Genomic DNA, 19,069 nt, shown 5'->3' on the forward strand with positions numbered 1-19,069 from the left:
CAATGAATACAATTTTTGGCAATCCTTTCAATAAATACTTTAGCTTTAAAACATTTACCCCTGGTAAGTCCCAAGTAAATGTATCTATGGCAGTGAGGTAAGAAAGGACATTTAAATTTATTTAATCTTGGTATCAAAAACTTTATACAAAACTGGAGAGCAAAGCATACTAGAATTACAGAATTGATTAATCTCTGAAAAAGCTGATTGCAAAATGACCGATAAGTCACTTGACCTTGGGGAAGTCACTTGTCTCTTGGTCTCAGCTCCCTTGTTTCCAAAGAGTGGGTTCACTAAGAGAAGGAACAGATTTATTGATAAAAACATACTCTATTATTCAATACATAATATACTATCCTCACTATCATATACACATCATCCTCTATGCTATGTCTTCACTGTGCTATAGTATACAGAATACTCAGCATGAGGACACTCTGAATACCTGGGTGTCGATCCATCTGGTCCCAGTGTTGGTGTGCTCTACTTTTCCATAGAAGTGCACGGGCAGCATGAACTCAGGCCGGGCCTTCTCCCAGGGGTTTCCATGTCTGAGCCAATCATCTGCCTCCTCTATCTACAAAAAGGACACGGCTGAGAATTTATTTTTCAGGAGATGTGGACCTTCCATTATCTCAAATCAAATTATATCAAATCAAAATATCTTTTTTTTTTTTAAAAGATTTTATTTCTTTATTTGACAGAGAGAGATAGTGAGAGCAGGAACACAAGCAGGGGGAGAGGGAGAGGGAGAAGCAGGCCCCCCGCCGAGCAGGGAGCCCGATGCGGGGCTCCATCCCAGGAACCTGGGATCACGACCTAAGCCGAAGGCAGATGCTTAATGACTGAGCCACCCAGGCACCCCCGAATCAAAATATCTTTGATTAAATCAATGCAAGAATACTGTTTTGGTAAGAAAGATTATTGATTCTGTCAAACTTAGTTCACCTTTGTTAGAGTATTACAACCTAAATTAACAACAATCATACCTGTCAATACATATTACTGCATTTAATTCTCATAGCATAACCCTGTAGGATGGAACTATGATTTTTCCCTTTTTAAAGATGAGGAAATTGTAACTTGCTCAAAGTCACATAGATAGTAAATGGCACAGCTGAATTTTGACCTTAGGTGTGTGGGTTCTATGGGTGGGTTCTGGGTGTCTTTGTCTTAACATCTGTGAATACAATTGTCCAGCTTGAGGGACAGAGAGAGGCCATCCAGGGATGTTTATAGTTGGGTACCTGGACCTGAAGGCTCCTACATGATGGTTTCTGTCAAGATTCTTTTGCCTAGAATGCACAGACCAGTTAAGAAATACCACTCATAGAAAGCGCTCTCTTTTTAAAAAGATTTTATTCATTTATTTGACAGAGAGAAAAAGAGAGAGAGAGACTGAGAGCACAAGCAGGGGGAGTGGGAGAGGGAGAAGTAGGCTTCCCACTTAGCAGGGAGCCTGACATGGGGCTCCATCCCAGGACCCTGGCTCAACTGACTGAGCCACCCAAGTGCCTCAACAGCTCTCTTAATAAAGCTGATGTCAGTATAGATACAAGACACTATTACATTTTGTAGTCTTTGTTTAATTTAATCCCTTTAGTAATTTTGATCTGATAATGAACTATTAATTATGGTTCATGTTGAAAATAATATGCACTAAGATGTAAGGAATTTATTTATTGACAATTTCAATATTTTCCCAGGTATTTACGTTAATTTATAACCACATATTTCTTATAAAAATTTTAAGATCATAATTTGTATTTAGGGTATTCTGGACATCAAATGGATTTTGGTTTGCAATAAACAAACATGCCAAAACAAAACCAACAAAAAACACATTGGAGAGGGGGGATGTATTTTTAAAGTAAAGTAAACACATTATTAGTGAAAGCTTTAAAGTAGTACACCTATATTAAAAAATGCAATTGTGTTTTGACAAGAAAGGAGGGGTAAGGGCTTTTAGGACAAAGTACTCTTATCAAAGAGATTACCCCAAATCTGGTTATTTTACTTATTTGATTTCTCGCCTTCCCCTCTTAGAAAAGTTAGCTTTAGTTTAAGAAGAATTTGTTTATGAATTATGACACACTGCTGGATGTTTGATGACCACCACCTAAATATGAATTCAGTGCTGGCCCCAGGCATAGTGTGGAGACAAGGAAACACAGCTACTGTCTTTTGCGATATCAGACAAAACGCTGATGTCAACAGACAGACAAGGAAATACACATGCATTTATTCGAACACTGATCATGACTTTATGTCAAGAAAGCCGGTGAGCTACCCATTAATACCAAGTACCAGCATAGTGGTGAATGAAAAGGGGACTCATAGCAACAACACCTGTAAATAGTAGATCCAGGAGTTAGAGAGATGCGGAGGCAGGAGGATGCATCAGAGGCAGGGTAAAGCCTAGCGGAGGCTGGAGCCAAGTTTGAGCTAGTCAGCTGATCCAACCGTGTTAAAATGCAGATTCTCAGGCAGTCTGGGGAGAGGTCTGAAATTCTGCATTTTTTTTTTAAAGATTTTATTTATTTATTTGACAGAGAGACACACACAGTGAGAGAGGGAACACAAGCAGGGGGAGCGGGAGAGGGAGAAGCAGGCTTCCCGCAGAGCAGGGAGCCCGATGCGGGGCTCGATCCCAGGACCCTGGGATCATGATCCGAGCGGAAGGAAGGCAGACGCTTAACGACTGAGCCACCCAGGCGCCCCTGAAATTCTGCATTTTTAACATGTCCCCAGGGGCTACACATGGTGATACGAAGTCAGTAAATGCAACTCAAAATTTAGACTTCTGCTAATCTAGTCAGAAAGAGAACAAAAAATAAAATACAAACTAAACACGGAAAAGGCTGAATTTCATTAGCTGTTAAGCTTTAGCAAAGTCAGAGTCCACTAGCTTGTGTTAATAACTAGAAACTCCATACAAATAAATGAGAATATCCACAGAGGATCCAATCATCCTGACTTACAAAACACTTTCTGCTGCTCTTAGGCAAGGGCAGGTGGGGGTTTAAATACTGGTCAGTTGTGAACATTGCTTCCTGTAATAGGAAGACACCTCATTTCAGCACTCGGGCCTATTGTAAAACACACCTGAAGATATGACACGAAATGGGACATGGAGGCAGAAATAGCTTTCCTCTCAAAAACTATGTGTACAGGAGAGCTGACAAATATGTATTTTTCTGCTAACTCTGGGCTTGCCACCATCGGCCCACACCTACGCAAGTCAGAGGTTGCATTTGCTCTTTTGAGGACATGCAAAGTGACAAGGCACCAGTCAGCAGATTACTCCTAATGCTATTAAATGTTGCTCTAATTTTTCCCTGCCAAATAATGGCTGATTTTGACTTGACTGGAGTAACAAGTTTGGTAGGAAGACAGAACTCCTAGCTTGCCGTTCTTTATTTTGAGTCTCTTCCTGATTTGGCAAGGAATCAGACAATAATTCCCTCAATTTCACAAAGCTTGATTTTCAGGTAAATTGAAAAACATTTCATCACCACAAGCTGGTCCGAGCAGATCAGAGGAGAAAAGAGAACTGCCCCCACCACTCTCACTAAATCCACAGAAGCTGCGGGATGGTGATAAACGTCTTCTCTACCTTGCTTTCGTCCAATGAATCAACAAACTGGTCTGTAAATTTAGATTTCCGTGTAGCCAGTCATCCCTGAAGGCACTAACATGCGGAGCTGTGTGAAGGGTGGAGGCAAGATGGGAGAAGAGCTTTCATTTATGTCCAAGTGGGCTGCTGGATCTGAACGTCCCAGATGAAAGAGAACTGAGACAAAGCAAGCGTGGGTCTGTGGAGTGAGGAGCCGGGTGCCAGTCAGGCGAGGGGGGACCACCCCTAGAGGAATTACTCAGTGGCATCTGTCCTCCAGCCAGCACGGAGGCAGAGATCAGCTCAGGGAGCTCTGTTAGTGACTGAATTCTAAGAAATGTTTTCGCCGTCAACTGTGGGATACACAGGACACGAAAAACTTGCGAGCAAACCAACATTGCCTTCTGATGGTACAAATAACTGAAAACCATATCTGGGGAGCCCCACGAATTCAACAGCGGTAACGAGAAGCTTGCTGGGCAACGCGAGTTGTGCATGACTAGTTACAGCGGGCTTGGCACAGGTTCTAAGAGAGAGAAGGGTTCTAGTAGATACTGTTTGATTCAACTCTGAGACACATGTGACTATTAAACTTTAATGCAGGGCTGTCGCAATTGTCTTTCTGTCCTTCTTCCCAGGGGCCAAATATTTTCATAGAACGCTACTACTGATAAAGTTTCAACGAATCTCATTAGAGTTCAAGAATTTTGTTAAATCAAAAATTTTGGCAATAAAATTATTTTCAACGGTTTACAATGAACACTTTATTATTGTAAATCTTTCTTGAAGAGAGACTTCAAAACCTACAGGTCCATTAACCTTTAAAAATCTTCCCAGCTTGGGGGTGCCTGGCTGGCTCAGTTGGTGAAAAGGGCAACTCTTGACCTTGGGGTCATGAGTTCAAGCCCCACGTTGGGTGTGGAGTCTACTTAAAAAAAAAAAAAATCTTCCCAGCTTGTGCCATTTTCTTCAGCAATGAGGTATCTGATGTGTGTGGGGCATGCCCTTCCCCCAAGAGGCATGCTGCTTTCCTGGAAGATACTTTGTTTTTTTATGGAAATAGTTTCTTTTTTAATGGTATGATGTTAAAATCCCATCCCAGTAAACAATGGATATAGTAAAGAAAATGATGAGTTTTTCTGACTCAGTTTCAAGTCATAGTGAGAGTAGTGATGATGGCCAGTGAGGTCAGCTTTGGAGACAAGCGAAAGTCATGTAGTTTCTCTTTTTTACGACCACTAGAAAAATATACTTCCTGGGTCTGATAGGAGAGAAAGGGACGGTTTCCTGGAATAAAGGCTGCTGAACAGTAGCAAAGAGAGCAGGTATGATTTTTAAAAGAGTGAACTTTCATTAAATTCTGGGGAAAACGCACTTGAAAAAAAATTTTTTGAGATGGATTTGCTGAATTTCTTTTAAATTTTTCACAGAACAGTAAAGAGATAAGAAAGGAAATCCTTAAACAGTTGGGGGTATAATGAGTACCACACAGGATACTTTCAAAGACTGGGAATGGATACCATGTATTGCTTGGTCAGATGGTGTCAAAATGTTGGTCGTCCTGGAAATGGCTGCTAACCTAGGTTTCTCACAGTGAAACTCTAGGTTACTTCATTGAGGAAGGGAACCCATTATTTTGTTTTTATAACTTCTATGATTATAACATACACATTTCTTATGGAATATGAGTCATGTGGAAGAGCAAATATAAAACAGTAAAAGTCACCTGTAATCCTATCTCCCAGAGATAATGACTTTTGAAGGTTTGATGTATTTTTTTTCCTACTACTTTTTCTTTATCTTTTTGGCTTCTTTTGGATAGGTCATACCATCCATATGATCCCATAACCTCCTTTTCTCAACTAACATAAACAATTTCCCATTTTACTAAAATTAATAAAAAATATAATATTAATAACTATATCAATATTAAATAATACCACTATTTATTAAATTATCCTCTTTTCTTAGGCAAAATTAACATTTTACTGAGTGCCTATCTGTGTGCCAGACATTTTACATATATTCACAATGGTTTCATGAAGCTGGTATCTCCATTGTGCAGATGGGAAAACTGAGGCTCAGAGAGGTCAGGTAACCTAATCAAAACAACACACCTCATAGGGGTAACGAGTTGCAAGTAGGCCTCAAATTAGAAATCAGATCTCAATTAGGGCCTACATGTTTTTTTTCTACACAATGCTGCCTTCTAATTTATTTAGGGATACCGAAGATCCACTGGTCCTTAACAAAATTGGAAGTTTGTCTTTCAATATGCACCCAGTATTCTCCTTCTGAGACTTTTTCCTTGGCACATTCTCTTATCACATCAAACCTTCTAGTTCCTTCTTCCGTGGCTCAGAGAGTGTCAAAATACTGGAGGGGAAGGAGAATGGTGTTGACACTAAGCTTATTCTCATCCTTCCTCTCCCTTGGGATTAGCTCCAGCCTAGGTTCCCTCAACCAATCCTGAGCACTCTGCCCTCTCAGACTGACTCATGGAAGTGTGGGAGGGGCTCAGAGAATGTGGCCCTTTTGGAAATCGAATCCAGTATCGTTTTGTCAATGATGTGTATGTAGGGGAAAAAGATAGGGAGAGAGAAAGTCTAAATCACACTCAGCATCAGGGAAGACTATCCCCACTAGGGCTGATTGTAGGCTCAAAGAATGACCAAAGATAAGCATGAAGGGGGGGAATCGGAGGGGGAGATGAACCATGAGAGATGATGGACTCTGAAAAACAAACTGAGGGTTCTAGAGGGGAGGTGGGTGGGAGGAAGGGTTAGCCTGGTGATGGGTATTAAAGAGGGCACGTTCTGCATGGAGCACTGGGTGTTATATGCAAATAATGAATCGGAACACTACATCAAAAACTAATGATGTAATGTATGGTGATTAACATAACATAATAATAAAAAAAATAAATTAAAAAAAAAAAAAGAAACGAAATGAATACCTAAGAATCCAGTTTGGTTATATAAAAATCACATGAGAGTTATTTGTGTGGTCTGATTACTATTGTGCAAATTTCTGTGGAACACTATAATTATATATATTAAATATGTGCCAGATTTATTTGACATAATCATTACAAGACTGCCTGCTTGCATCTTATAAAAAAATGAGAACAGGGAATTTACATGTCTTATAAGATAAGCATATTAAGGAGGGCAGGACTGAATGGAGGTAAGAATACTGAACATGGGCCTGGAAATCTGGGGATATAGACCCATGTTTGCCAGCAGTGTGATCTGAAGTAACTCCACTTCTCAAGAGTCTCAGTTTTCCCGCCTATAAAATAGCAGCATGCTTCCTACTATCAAGAGTTACAGGGGGGGATCATCAGTCAAAAGATGTGCTCCTCCATTGTGCGTGCTGCAGAGAACAGATGTCACACATTGGAGGTAGTCCACAGTCAGGGGTCAGTGGTGAATATTTTCAGAGTATTCTCATGAGTCAGGCACTATGTGAGGTGCTTATGGATCTGGTGCTGAATGATACTGGCAGGCTCTCTGCTCTTAGGGAACTCACTTCCCAAAGGGGGAAGACTGAGAGTTTTCAGTGATGGCAATTAAATGCCAGAGATATTAGAAAAGCTCTATGTTAAATGTCTGTAAATTATAAATCACCCAGCATACTATGAAGGAGAAGTATTTTAATAACAAAATTTTGAAAGATGGCTCACATACCTGCCATCCATCTCGGATCTTCTGATTGAAGATTCCATATTCGTATCGGATGCCATATCCATAGGCTGCAAGTCCCAGGGTTGCCATGGAATCCAAGAAGCAGGCTAAATTAAAGTAAATGCAGAGTCATCAAGGTTAGTCCAAATTTCATCCTTCTTTAAAAAAGATGGCAGCCACAAAACATTTTTTCTCTGAAAAACCACATTTGTATTTTAAAGCAGAGACAGCTGTGCAGTGGGTATTATTTTAAAATAACATTTTAAAATTATAAAATGAATATTATAGAAAAGTCAGAAAATACAAAAATGAACACAGAAGAAAATAAACAGCATTTACTATCTTGCCATCTAGGAGTAACACTGTACATGTTGGCATTTCATTTGAGAACAGATAAGGAAGCTGGCCTGCCTTAGATATATCCATTATTGTGCCCATCACTCACACTGCCCTTTCTAAGGGAAGCTGTCTCTATGGTCCCTGCTTGAAAGATGGCCCCAGGAGAGGATAATTTACATGTGACCACCTAACCAACTCGCTGGACACCTGTGGCAGACTCTCTTTCTGGCCAATGGAATTCCAATGTTGTTCGGATATCAGGGGGCCATATGCTTCAGGGAGGCTGGGCCAGGAAACGAATCTTGCTTTGGTCTAAGCTTCTAAGCCAATCATAGTAATTCTATTTCCTTCACCAGTGATTGGTTTTGGCATGAGCATGCAATGACCTATGATCTAATGAGAGGTGCTAGGAAGTCTGCTAGGTACAGTGAAAGATTTCCTTGCTCCCGCCATCTTTTTTTCCATGGGAGGAAAGCCCAAAGAACCACACAGACCCAGAGTCCTGACAGAGTCATGCTGTTGAATAAACTAATCTTGGAATGGCCGAAATTCTGGAGTTCTTATTTAGTCAGTGATAACACACGTCCTTGTTGGTTGAACCAATTTTTGCTAGATTTTCTGTTACTTGTAGCCAAGAGCATTAATGACAGAGCCCCTGATCCAGAGCAGCCAATCAAAAGGCTGGGAAGGGGTGCGTGGGTGGCTCAGATGGTTAAGCATCTGCCTTTGGCTCAGGTCATGATCCCAGGGTCCTGGGATTGAGCCCCACATCAGGCTCCCTGATCAGTGGGGAGTCTGCTTCTCCCTCTCCCTCTGCCCCTCCCCCTGCTCCTTCTCTTTCTCTCTCACTATCTCTCTCTCTCAAACAGATAAAATCTTAAAAAAAAATAAAAAAAAGCTGGGCAGGGATCTATGTTGTGACCAGATGCTATCTGAAGGGTTACACCAATCTGATTGTCCCTCTCAGGAATCTGAACTGAGAAATATACAGAGAATGAGGAAATGTATGATAGGATCTAAAACTGAAAAGAACATTTGTAGACCAAACAGAAATGGGCTAAGTTAGGTTCACGGTGGGGCTCTAAAACAGAGGATCCACAAAGGCCAATGGCCAATGCCTTCAAGTTACTGGAACCTCACAGTGGTCTTCCAGTCCCGATGCTCATGTGGCCTGACTCTGCTCCAGTTCCTGCTCTCTCAGAGCTGTGGCCATTTGTCCTTTCCTGGGTCTTGATCAAATTATTCTTAGAGCCTGACCAGAATAGGGTCTCAGCCTTTTCAGTCAGGCAGAGATGAGGCCATCTCATGAGAATCACTCAGCCTCGTTCACCACTTCACTCTTTGCACTTATCAGCCAACTGAAGGAGCAAGGTCATTAATATCAGGCACAAGGTGGGGTTAACCCAGCCAACAAATATGCCTGGGGCTTTACAGAAATGAAAGGCAGGCTGGTTGTCATTCTTAGATGTGTATGCCACTGGTTCTGCTGGTCTTCTTACAGCCTCGTGGAAAGCCTACTAAATTGCCCAATGGTTGACTTTACAAGGTAGTAAGTATCTCTAATACTGATAGCAATGTTAATGCACACTGCCACTAGTGTAAGGAGTAAATACCATGAAACACACACAAATGGATTTCCAGTAACTTGAAAGTGTGTGTAAAATTAAAAGATATTGGAATCATTTTTGAAAAAGAAGAAATAGATTATTTTTCATAGAGTGCAATCTGATAAAGACATGTATGGTGGTACATTTTTATTATTCAATTTAAATTTCACAAGTACACTGTATGTTCATTATACTGGAATTAAAATAAAAAATAACTTTCACAAGTAATACATCCTCATTGTAAAAAACATTACAACATTACAGACAGGGTGAGCACCCCCAGCTCTGCACTCTTCTCTAGGGAAGATCAGAGGGAGCACTTTAGTATTTCAAATTCCAGACTTTTTCCCCTATGGATTTACACATATACTTACAGAAAATATTTAGTTTTTAAAAAACATAAATAGTATCACACTGTGTTGTTTTTAATGCCACTTGCCTTTTTTTTTCTTCCCCCTTAGAGGTCTATATAAAAGTACATAGATCAATTTTATTGTTTTTATTCTTTTACTGCATATTTTTCTGCAGCATACATGTTCCAGTACTTATTTACCTATTCTCAGATCAAGGGACATTTGGTTATTTCTAATATTTTGCCTTAACAGACAGTACTGTAATAATTTTTTAACATGCCTCCTTGTGCACATGTTGAGTGTATCTTTAGGGTAAATATCAGGAAGTAGAATTGCTTGGTCACAGGGAAGCGTATTTTTAATTTAATGGAGTTGGTATTATCTTTTTAATGTTTTCCTTTACATTTGTTGGAAAAATCATTTATTGGATAAAGCACTGGAATTGTATTCATACAAAAAAAGATATTAATGAACCAAATCATACCAATAATATAATAAGTGGATCATTGCCTACTGGTCAATAAGAAAGCAGACAAGACAACAACACAATGGTGAAACAACTCAGGTCACACCTCACAAGTATGTGAAGTGAGCAACTGTAGACAAACAACAGTGAAGGAAAGGGGCCACTTTGGAAACCCTGAAGTGCACAGGAAGGAGCCGGTTAACTTTGGGGTTTTTAAGCAATGTCTCCCAGGGTTTTAAGCAACGTCTCTTTGGTTCAAGTTCCCTTCTCTGCTCTTTGTGTAGAACTGACCAAACCACAGTGCAAACCCAAAGACAAAGACATCTGTAAGCCAGGTCACACCTTGCACTCCTCCTGGAGAGCCTGTCTGGCTCTCCCAAGCATGGTCACGCACGGCATCTGAGAAGCCGTCAACTGGCCAGACAACAGATAACACACTCATGATGTCACTTACCGGCCAGCCTCCCAAGACCCCCATTGCCAAGCCCGGCATCCTCCTCAATTTCTTCCAGCTCTTCCATATCCAGTCCAAGCTGGAGATGAAAGGAAAGCAACGTTGGATGCAGGCACAAATGCAGGCCATTTCAGGAAGCACAGTCCTTTCCTTAGTCCCTCGGTCGGGCATCCAGCGTCCTCTGTCAGCTCCTTCACAGAGTGTTCTGACAGCAGAAGCCCCCTGCAAATGCTGGTGACTGCAGATGCAAATCATACGAGATGGCCCAGCAGCAGCGTGGGAAGGAGTGTGGGCTCCAAAGGGCCATTACTGGCTCTGTTACTTCTTAGCTCTCTGACTCTGGGCAACATAAATCTCTCTATGCTTCTCCTCTCTTATTTAAAAAAATGAGGATAATAGTATCTGCCTGATTTAGGGCTGTTATGAATTAAACGAGCTTATACAAACAAAGCATTTAGAATTACCCTGAACAGATATTTCTCAATAAATGTCAGCTATTACTATTTCTTAAAATTATTATTATTATTTTTTGTGTGCTGTAGGGGTAAACCCTCAGGAATGGTCCAGCACCACGCTGACACTAACCGGGCTGAAGGATTTTGAACACTATCAAAAAGTATGAGGTCAGACTTCCTGGGATAGACTAAAGTTCATCTTTTCATGACCGCAACATATTTACTCACTAGGGTCAATAACTGTTAACCCAAAACCAGTTACTGAGTCACTGCCCGTGAGACCTGGGACCAGACTGCTGTCCGGGGAAACAGCCCTGAGGGTTAGCTGGACGAGGGCAAAAATCCTCTACTTCTTTCTGAGGTGGGTAAGAGACTATGGGAGATCAATGAACATCTGTGACCTTGGTGATGGATGGAATTGATGGCCAGCCAGCTCTCTGCCCCCGAGTGTTTGGCTCCCACAGCTAGAAGCTGGTTAGCACCAGCGTGGACTCACGTCAGGGCTGTGCGGTCCTGGAGATCCCTTTGGGCTGCTCATCTTACAATGAGAAAACTGATGGCTAGATAAATTAAATGACCTCTCCTATGTTGACTTGATAGTAATCTAGCCCATGGATGGCTAACAATGGTTTGTTGTGAAAATGACGGTATTCTTATCTGAAAGTGAGGCAATCCATTAAATTAGACATTATTTAAAATGGGAAGATAATTTACACATTTACAAACATATATGTAAATTAGAACCACGCTTGAAGTTGATGCCCCAGTTTCCATGAGCCACCTTCTTGGGTCCCCCACCCTTACACCAAACGTGGCTTTTTCACACAAGTCTTGACAACTAAATCTCCTGAGAGTTCAAAAATAGCTTCGCCTCTGTTTATTTTTGGAGGGGCTTTCAAATGTGCTCCCCGGTGACTAGAGTTTACCGGGGTCCTTGTGCAAGCCAATGACACAATGGTGAAGCAACTTAGGTAATATCACACCAATATGTAAATCGAGTAGCTGTGAACAAATAACAGTAAAGTAAAGAAGAGGCCACTTTGGAAACCCTTCAGTGCTAATGCTAACACTCAGGATTTTTTCAGTTCTAAACATGGACGTCTCAAGTAGGCTGTAAACCTTGAGGAGGTTGACATAGGTTACTTCAGATCATGGTGTTCTGTAATGTTCTGTAATGTTCTGTAATGTTCCCACCCCAGGCCAGGGGAGGTATATTATTTTCACCTGCTATCAGGGGAGGCAAAGAAAAGGGAAACGGAGGGGAGCTGCAATGATTCTTTCATAGAAAATACCTAAACCCTAACCGCCATGAAGGAAACCAGCCCTTGGCCACAGTAGCTGGTCACACAGGACAATCCGATGCCAAGGAAAAGGAGCAGTTTGGACGGTCTCTCATTTAGAATGTATCTTTGCAAATACACATGCCCCCTTTCTGTCACATGAAAAGGATTAAGAACTATTTGTTTTTTGGCATGGAGATCCCTGAAGCTCAGGGGTGAAACAGTTAAATATGTTCCGTTCGGTAAAAACAAATTAGCATATTAAGTTTAAGACCTCGAGTTCCTCATTTAAGGGGGAAGTGTATTTTACATCTCATTAAGCAGTAAAGAAAGTATGTCAATGTAATTTAAAAAACTTATTATTTATGCATGTTGCCCTGATACATGAATAATAGTCAAACTTTGATCATTTTTAAAACTAGAGAGGAGGGGGGGCTTGGCTGGCTCAGTTGGTGCAGTGTGTGACTCTTGATCTAGGGGTTGTGAGTTCGAGCCCCACGTTGGGTGTAGAGATTACTTAAAAATAAGTTCTTAAAAAAGAAAAAAAGTAGATAGGAGCTCAAAGTAGAACTTGTGACTCTGAGAGCAGGGGCTCAGGTACCTCTAAAATGTTTGTTTAGATACTAATTCCTAACATGTAATTTGCTGGGGAATGCTGTCAAAAACTGATTACAGAAGAAAATTCTCATGAGGCAAAACCAGTTCTCTAACTTTGTCTCTCTTAAACCAGAGATCTCCACTAGTTTATATTTCTAATTGTAATAACCATAGCTAGAGAAGCAATTTTTCACTTTTTTTTTTTTTTTTTTTTGGTGCTACATTCCCAAGGTTCCTGAATTGAACTTGAAATTTAAGGGGAGAGAATGAAAGAAATACGGAGACAACGTACCTGGTAAATGGCCTCGTCACAGGCATTTTGCAGGCCAAGGTTGATCATGGTGTTCTGTAATGTTCGGCCCATGTAAAATTCCAAAGAGAGGTAATAAACCCTCTGAAACAAAGAGAGGTCATGTTAATGCTGGAAGGCCAGTGTTCCTTGTCAACATAAAAACACAAAAGGTCACCAATAAGAAACAAACAGGCGAGACTAAGACAGGTTCAAATGAGACTCCTAAAGATGGATGAAAGGCTAAATACAAGCAATACTGACAAATGGCTTTGAGAAAAACCACTTTATACCCTATTTTTGGCAAAGTAGTTTTTATGCCCAGGGAGAAAAAAAGCAAACTCATCCAACTAATTAGATTCAATGTTTTGCGTGTGTGTTTTCCTTCCCGTTCACGAGCCTCATGAATTAAGCATATGTTTGGACAAACAGAAGTCAGACTGCCATAGCTCATCACTCATTTTAACATATTTATATGATGAGAGTCAGGTGGGTTTGACTGTGATCATCTCAACTCATCTAGAAAACGTAAAGATTAATTCCTTCAAGACACACACAGTGGCTAGAACATAGCCAGTGTGTCTGATTACTGCAAATAATAGTACAGTTAATTATTTTAGAATAAAACGATTCTAGAAACGCTGTGATCTGGCAATAACAAAAGACTACCTCAGGTTTATTGGTGTTTGTTCTTGATGAAATGGGAAATTTCTCTATCAACTCAGCAACTGTTCGCCTTTGACATAAAGCCAGGTAAATACTATTTGAGATGAAAATGAAAGGTGCCAAGGTCAGAGTTGCCTAAAACCTTTCAAAATACAAGCTAAGTTTACTAACTTAAAAAAAAAATAAGGAAGATCAGTGAGTAACTTCATCATCCCCTTTTACAATACCTTACTTTCCATAACGCTTCCCCTTTTCTTTTCCGCCAAACATGAAACAACAAATATCTATAAATGCATCAATATAAAGTCACTTCAGACCTGTACCTCTGAAACAAATAATACATTATATGTTAAAAAAAAAAAAAAGAAGATAGTAGGAAGGGAAAATCTGAGAGACTATGGACTCTGAGAAACAAACTGAGGGTTTTAGAGGGGAGGGTTGTGGGGGGATGGGTTAGCCCAGTGATGGGTATTAAAGAGGGCACGTATTGAATGGAGCACTGGGTGTTATACGCAAACAATGAATCATGGAACACTACATCAAAAACTAATGATGTAATGTATGGTGACTAACATAACAATAAAATTAAATAAAAAAAAATATAAAGTCACTTCAAATTTTAGGGATTCCTTCATTACCCAAGAGTGAGAACCCAAAAGAAAAGTATTTGGTCAAACCCAAAACATAAAAAGAATATAGCTCAATATCAAAAATGCTTATTATAATATTTAACTCATTAGTTACACATATATATTTAAAATATTATATGAAAATGTCAACTTAGAAATTTCACTTTTTCCCACTTTCATCTTATGAAACAACTGAATTCTAAGTGTTCCCATGGATTGTCAACATCCATATCTTAGTGGGTCATATAACATGGTTTTCCAGAGCATATCCTCATTATTTTTATCCAAGGTGTTTGAATATCTATAATGCTGTCATTAGGGCCCTCATCAGCTTATTAGCTGCCTCTGTCTGAGTCAGGAAAAGGTATCTTTTCTGAGGCAGAAACAAGCCAAAGAGGTGCATGGCCCCACTCCCCCCAATGGATGTACCCTTGTATACAAGGCTACTGCAATACAAGAAAGCCACAAGCCACACTTGCATAACATCAGGGCAGTTTTTTCCATTCTTCTCTGTGTATTCATGATCTCGATAATAAAACCACCATATATTGCTTTTTATGTTTTAGTGATCCATAAAAAGCTTGTTTGTAAATACAGTATATATATGCAACACTTGCAATTGTGAGTTCACACCCCAGATGACTACATGTGTTAAATTTCTTTGTTTTCCTTTTTTAAAAAAGATTTTATTTATTTATTTATTTATTTATTTATTTACTTACTTACTTACTTATTTATTTTAGAGAGGTAGAGAGAGAGCCAGCAAGGGGGGGAGGGTTGGGATAGGGAGAGGGACAAGCAGACTCCCCGCTGAGCACCAAGCCCCACATCAAGGGGGGGGGGGGGCTCGACCTCAGGACTCCGAGATCATGACCTGAGCAGAAATCAAGAGTGGGACACTTAAATGACTGAGCCACCCAGGTGCCCCTCTTTGCTTCCCTTCTAATGATTCCAAATTAGCATGGACTTCAGACATTTTAGGACATTTCAAGATCTTCTTAAAAAAATGTTGTTGCTTAAAATAAAGTAATTGAAAAAGCCCCTCATTACATGACAGACTTTACAAGTACATGAATTTAAGGTGGTTTCCTATTTTCACTTAAATAATTTTTTGGGGGGGAAACCTTACCTCATATTTGGGGATATACAAGACCTTGAAAAATTGATCTACCCCATCCTCTTAGTCAGCGGTCTCTAAACACTTAAAACATACTCCTGGTAGTAAAATTTTTGAACATCTCCAACACACCTTATAAATTATGTGCATGCACTACTATTACTGATATTTTATGTATCTTTTACATAAAGTGGACATTTTCAAAAGGCCTATAAAGATAAAGAAGACATAACAATAACCAGTATTTAAAAATAATGTTATTTTTAGTCCTAGTGTCAATCAGAGGCCCCAGGTACTTCTGGGAAGACCTATGAATGGGTGCAGGACAGGCAAGAGCTGAGCATGGAGACACATGGAGGTGGGGGAGGGCATCCCAAGTGACAGGTGCATTGTGGGCAGAGGCCCAGAAGTGGGACAGGACATGGACCTGGACAGGGACAGCAGATCGGTTTGGTGGGAGAGCAAGGTGAGCCCAGGAGGGTAATGGGAGATAGGACAGATATGAGGCATAGGTTCACCTGGCTGAGAAGGCCTTAAATGCATGACTGTGACAGGCAGTGGGTGCCATGATATCTGAACACAGGGCAAGATGTGTTGCTTTGGGAAGCTTAATTGGACTACAACACACAGAATGAGATGGGATTGCATACCCAAATGCCTTCAGGAGCCAGGCAGAGAAAAATAAATGTGTAATGGGAGTCACATGAAACAATGAGGAGTCCTGAGCCAAGAACTGGGATGTATGTGTCCTGCTTGAGGGCACTGAAAATTTAACTGCTTAAAGGTGTCTTGCTGGCCAATGAAACACAATAGCTCGCCATATTCAGCTGCACGCTCCCAGCTTTATCACTTGCGGGGAGCAAGGTAACCACGTAGAGGTCTACTTCCTACACCAGCAGCCTGGGCCTCCAGCGCAGAAAACGGAGAATGCAGGAGAGTGGGTAATTTCACGAGAACCCACAGGAATCAACAGAATTTGGCAAGCTGCTGAATGGGGGATACAGGAGGAAATCAAAGGTGAGACTCAAGTTTTGTGTCTGGGTGACTGTCAGGATGGCAATGCCATTAAAATTACAAACAGAAGCTAAGCCAGGATTCAGAGGGATGATGATATGAGTTTGAGGAAATAGGAAGAGATCTAGGTATGCTCACTGAGCACTCAGACATGTAGGAATGGAGCCTGAAAAGGAATCCCAAATCTGGGATTCATCTGTACAGTTACCAGACAGCAGGGGAGATGGGAGGAGAGCTTGGACACACTTACCGGCTCCACTCTGTGTTCTAATGAGGGCAGGGACCTTCTGGTTAGGGGAACAACTGTCACAGCGGAAATAATTAAGACTCGGAATGAATCTTGTTCGCTGTGGTATCCCCATCCTATCACCATCAGAATACCTGGTTTATACCAGCACTCAGGTAGGAAAGTGCTGTCCAATGAGAAACTTGCCAGAGCACAGGAGAACAATAAAATACCAGATAAGCCATGGGAGGAGAAACACACAAGGTGCTAAAGGCTATGGAGGGGTGTGTGTTGTGTGTGTATGTGTGTGTGTGTGTGTCGTTCTAAAATATGGCTCATCGTCTCACTCTCCAGTTTAAAAACTTAAATTATTAATGGGAGATGCAGTCCCTTCTATGCAAATGAAAAAGGTACAGTAAATTTAAGTATACACCCAGTGTTTTCTAAGATTATATTTTAGCAGTTGCTACCTTTGGGTAGAGGCCTAGGCCTCTGGGGTGCAAAAGCATTTGAGAGCTTTGTAACAGCCGCAGTTTCTTACTACAGGAATTTACTTTCTTTTGCTCATGGGTTGTTTGGACTAGTCTTTCCCCCCCCCCATGTTTTTACATATTAAAAATATTCTTAATAGATGTTTATATGCATTTCCCACTGCCTCCTGGATATATCTGTCTTTCACCTTTTCTAATATGCCCCCAGCCAGTTTTTCCACTTTCCTCTCTCAATACATACTCACACCCACCTCGCTCTGCACAACGCAATACTTCTCCCTGCCAGGTCCTTTCCAAATCCCCCCCACCCCCCACCTTCCCAGATTGGCCAGATGGAAATAGTGTCCCTCTGTGCGCCCCAAAGCTCCCTAAGGAACCTTGCGTTCCAGCCCCTGCGTAGTGGAGAGGGGTGGTCAGTGCACAGCCTTCCTCCGCCCCTTCTGGGGTAGGTCTTAGAGTCAGAGCCTGTCCTGGCCCTCGGCCTCCCTCCCGCAGGAAACAAGGAAGTGCCCCAGCTCCACACCCTACTCTTCGGAACTGGTGGGAGTGACGGGGCGGAGCTCTGACTGTGGGGCGGGGCGTCTGCCCCACTCTCTCCACCTCACCTCGGACCCCACGAGAGGCCGGGGTCATCCACGCATCCCCCAGGCCAGCCCCTCCGAAGGATCTAGGGGCAGTGAGGCACCTTCCTTCGACTCTTCTTTTCTGCCTCCTCTCCACCCCCCGCCCCCGAGTCCCTGCTCTTATTACCATTTGACGGCGTCTGTGTTTGTCTCCCTTCCCTAAACATTAAACTCAGCCAAAGCAGGGCTTTCGTCGGTTTTGCTCGGGGCCGACTGGCCTAGAACTGTGCCCGGCACACACACAGGAGGCGCCCAGTACCTCCTATTAAATGCTGATGTAGCTGCTCCAGAGTTTGTGAAATAAGCGGACAGACAAGGGAGGCCTGGGCGTCCGCTCCCCAGGCGTCCGCAGGAGCCCAGCGCTCGGCGGCTCGGGTGGGGCTGGGGTTGGCGGAGTGGTGCCGTGCGGTCCCCTGGGCGGCCCACCCCCCGCCCCGACACGTCCAGCCCGGACTTCGGGGCCACTTCCCCACGGGGAGCGCGGGGGGCAAGGACGCGGTGAGGAGGGCCACTCCGGGGCCACCTCCCGCCCGGCCGGTACCTTGGGGCACTTCTCGTAGTAGTACTGCTGCGTGCGGATCCAGCGCCCCACCAGGTGGTCGCGCACCGTGTGCGCCAGCGCGAAGAAGTAGTCGCGGGGGGTGGCCACGTTGCGGTCCTTGACCAGCGTGAAGTGCAGGTGCCGGTTGAAGCCCTTCTTGAGCTCGGCCACGTTCTCCACGCCCACGATGCCGCGGATGCTGATCTGCCGCCGCTTCTCCTGGTCCGTCAGGGGCTTGGCCATGGCGGCGGCGGCGTCGGCGGGCAGCGCGGCGAGCTGGACTAGCGGCCCAGGCGCCGGAGGCAGGGCAGGGGCGGAGCGGGCTCCGCGCCGCGCGCCGCCGCTTTTGAGTCGGAGCAAAGTTTGCGGTCCGCCCCTGGGCGCGGCGCGGCCCGGGCTCCAGCTCGCCGGCCAGGGGGGCGGAGGGAGGGCCTGGCCCGCCCCGGGCTCTGCGGCCGCCGAGGCGGGGGGCGGGGCGCGCGCGGGACCCCCCCGGCGGCCGGAGTCTGCGCGCCCGCTGCGGCCGGCTGGGGCGGAGTGGGGGGCCGTCCGAGGTGGCACCTACGGCCCGTCACGCAGCCGCTCGGCGGCCCGCTTCCGGATCTGCGAATCCCAGAGCG

General features: G+C 43.0%; 1 protein-coding gene across 9 annotated transcripts in view; it reads right to left on the reverse strand.

The window, feature by feature from the left end:
- The window catches only part of PYGL (glycogen phosphorylase L), a 66,939-nt gene extending 48,153 nt beyond the window's left edge, over positions 1-18,786 (reverse strand). For 7 of the 9 annotated variants that reach the window (XR_013440690.1, XR_013440691.1, XM_078053679.1 and 4 more), the window contains exons 1-5: positions 18,450-18,785; positions 13,146-13,247; positions 10,522-10,600; positions 7,306-7,409; positions 446-577 (exon numbers count right to left, since the gene is read on the reverse strand). Coding sequence is in view for 7 of the 9 variants with exons in the window: in XM_078053679.1 (XP_077909805.1) it covers positions 446-577; positions 7,306-7,409; positions 10,522-10,600; positions 13,146-13,247; positions 18,450-18,692 (660 nt within the window). In the remaining 2 variants the exon portion in view is untranslated. Of the gene's footprint in view, positions 1-445; positions 578-7,305; positions 7,410-10,521; positions 10,601-13,145; positions 13,248-18,449 lie in introns of all 9 variants that reach the window. The other 2 variants (XM_036110991.2, XM_078053677.1) reach the window with 1 other exon arrangement.
- Between the last annotated feature and the right edge of the window lie 283 nt (positions 18,787-19,069).

The sequence above is a fragment of the Halichoerus grypus genome, chromosome 8 (assembly GCF_964656455.1).
Source record: "Halichoerus grypus chromosome 8, mHalGry1.hap1.1, whole genome shotgun sequence".
Taxonomy (NCBI): Eukaryota; Metazoa; Chordata; class Mammalia; order Carnivora; family Phocidae; genus Halichoerus; species Halichoerus grypus.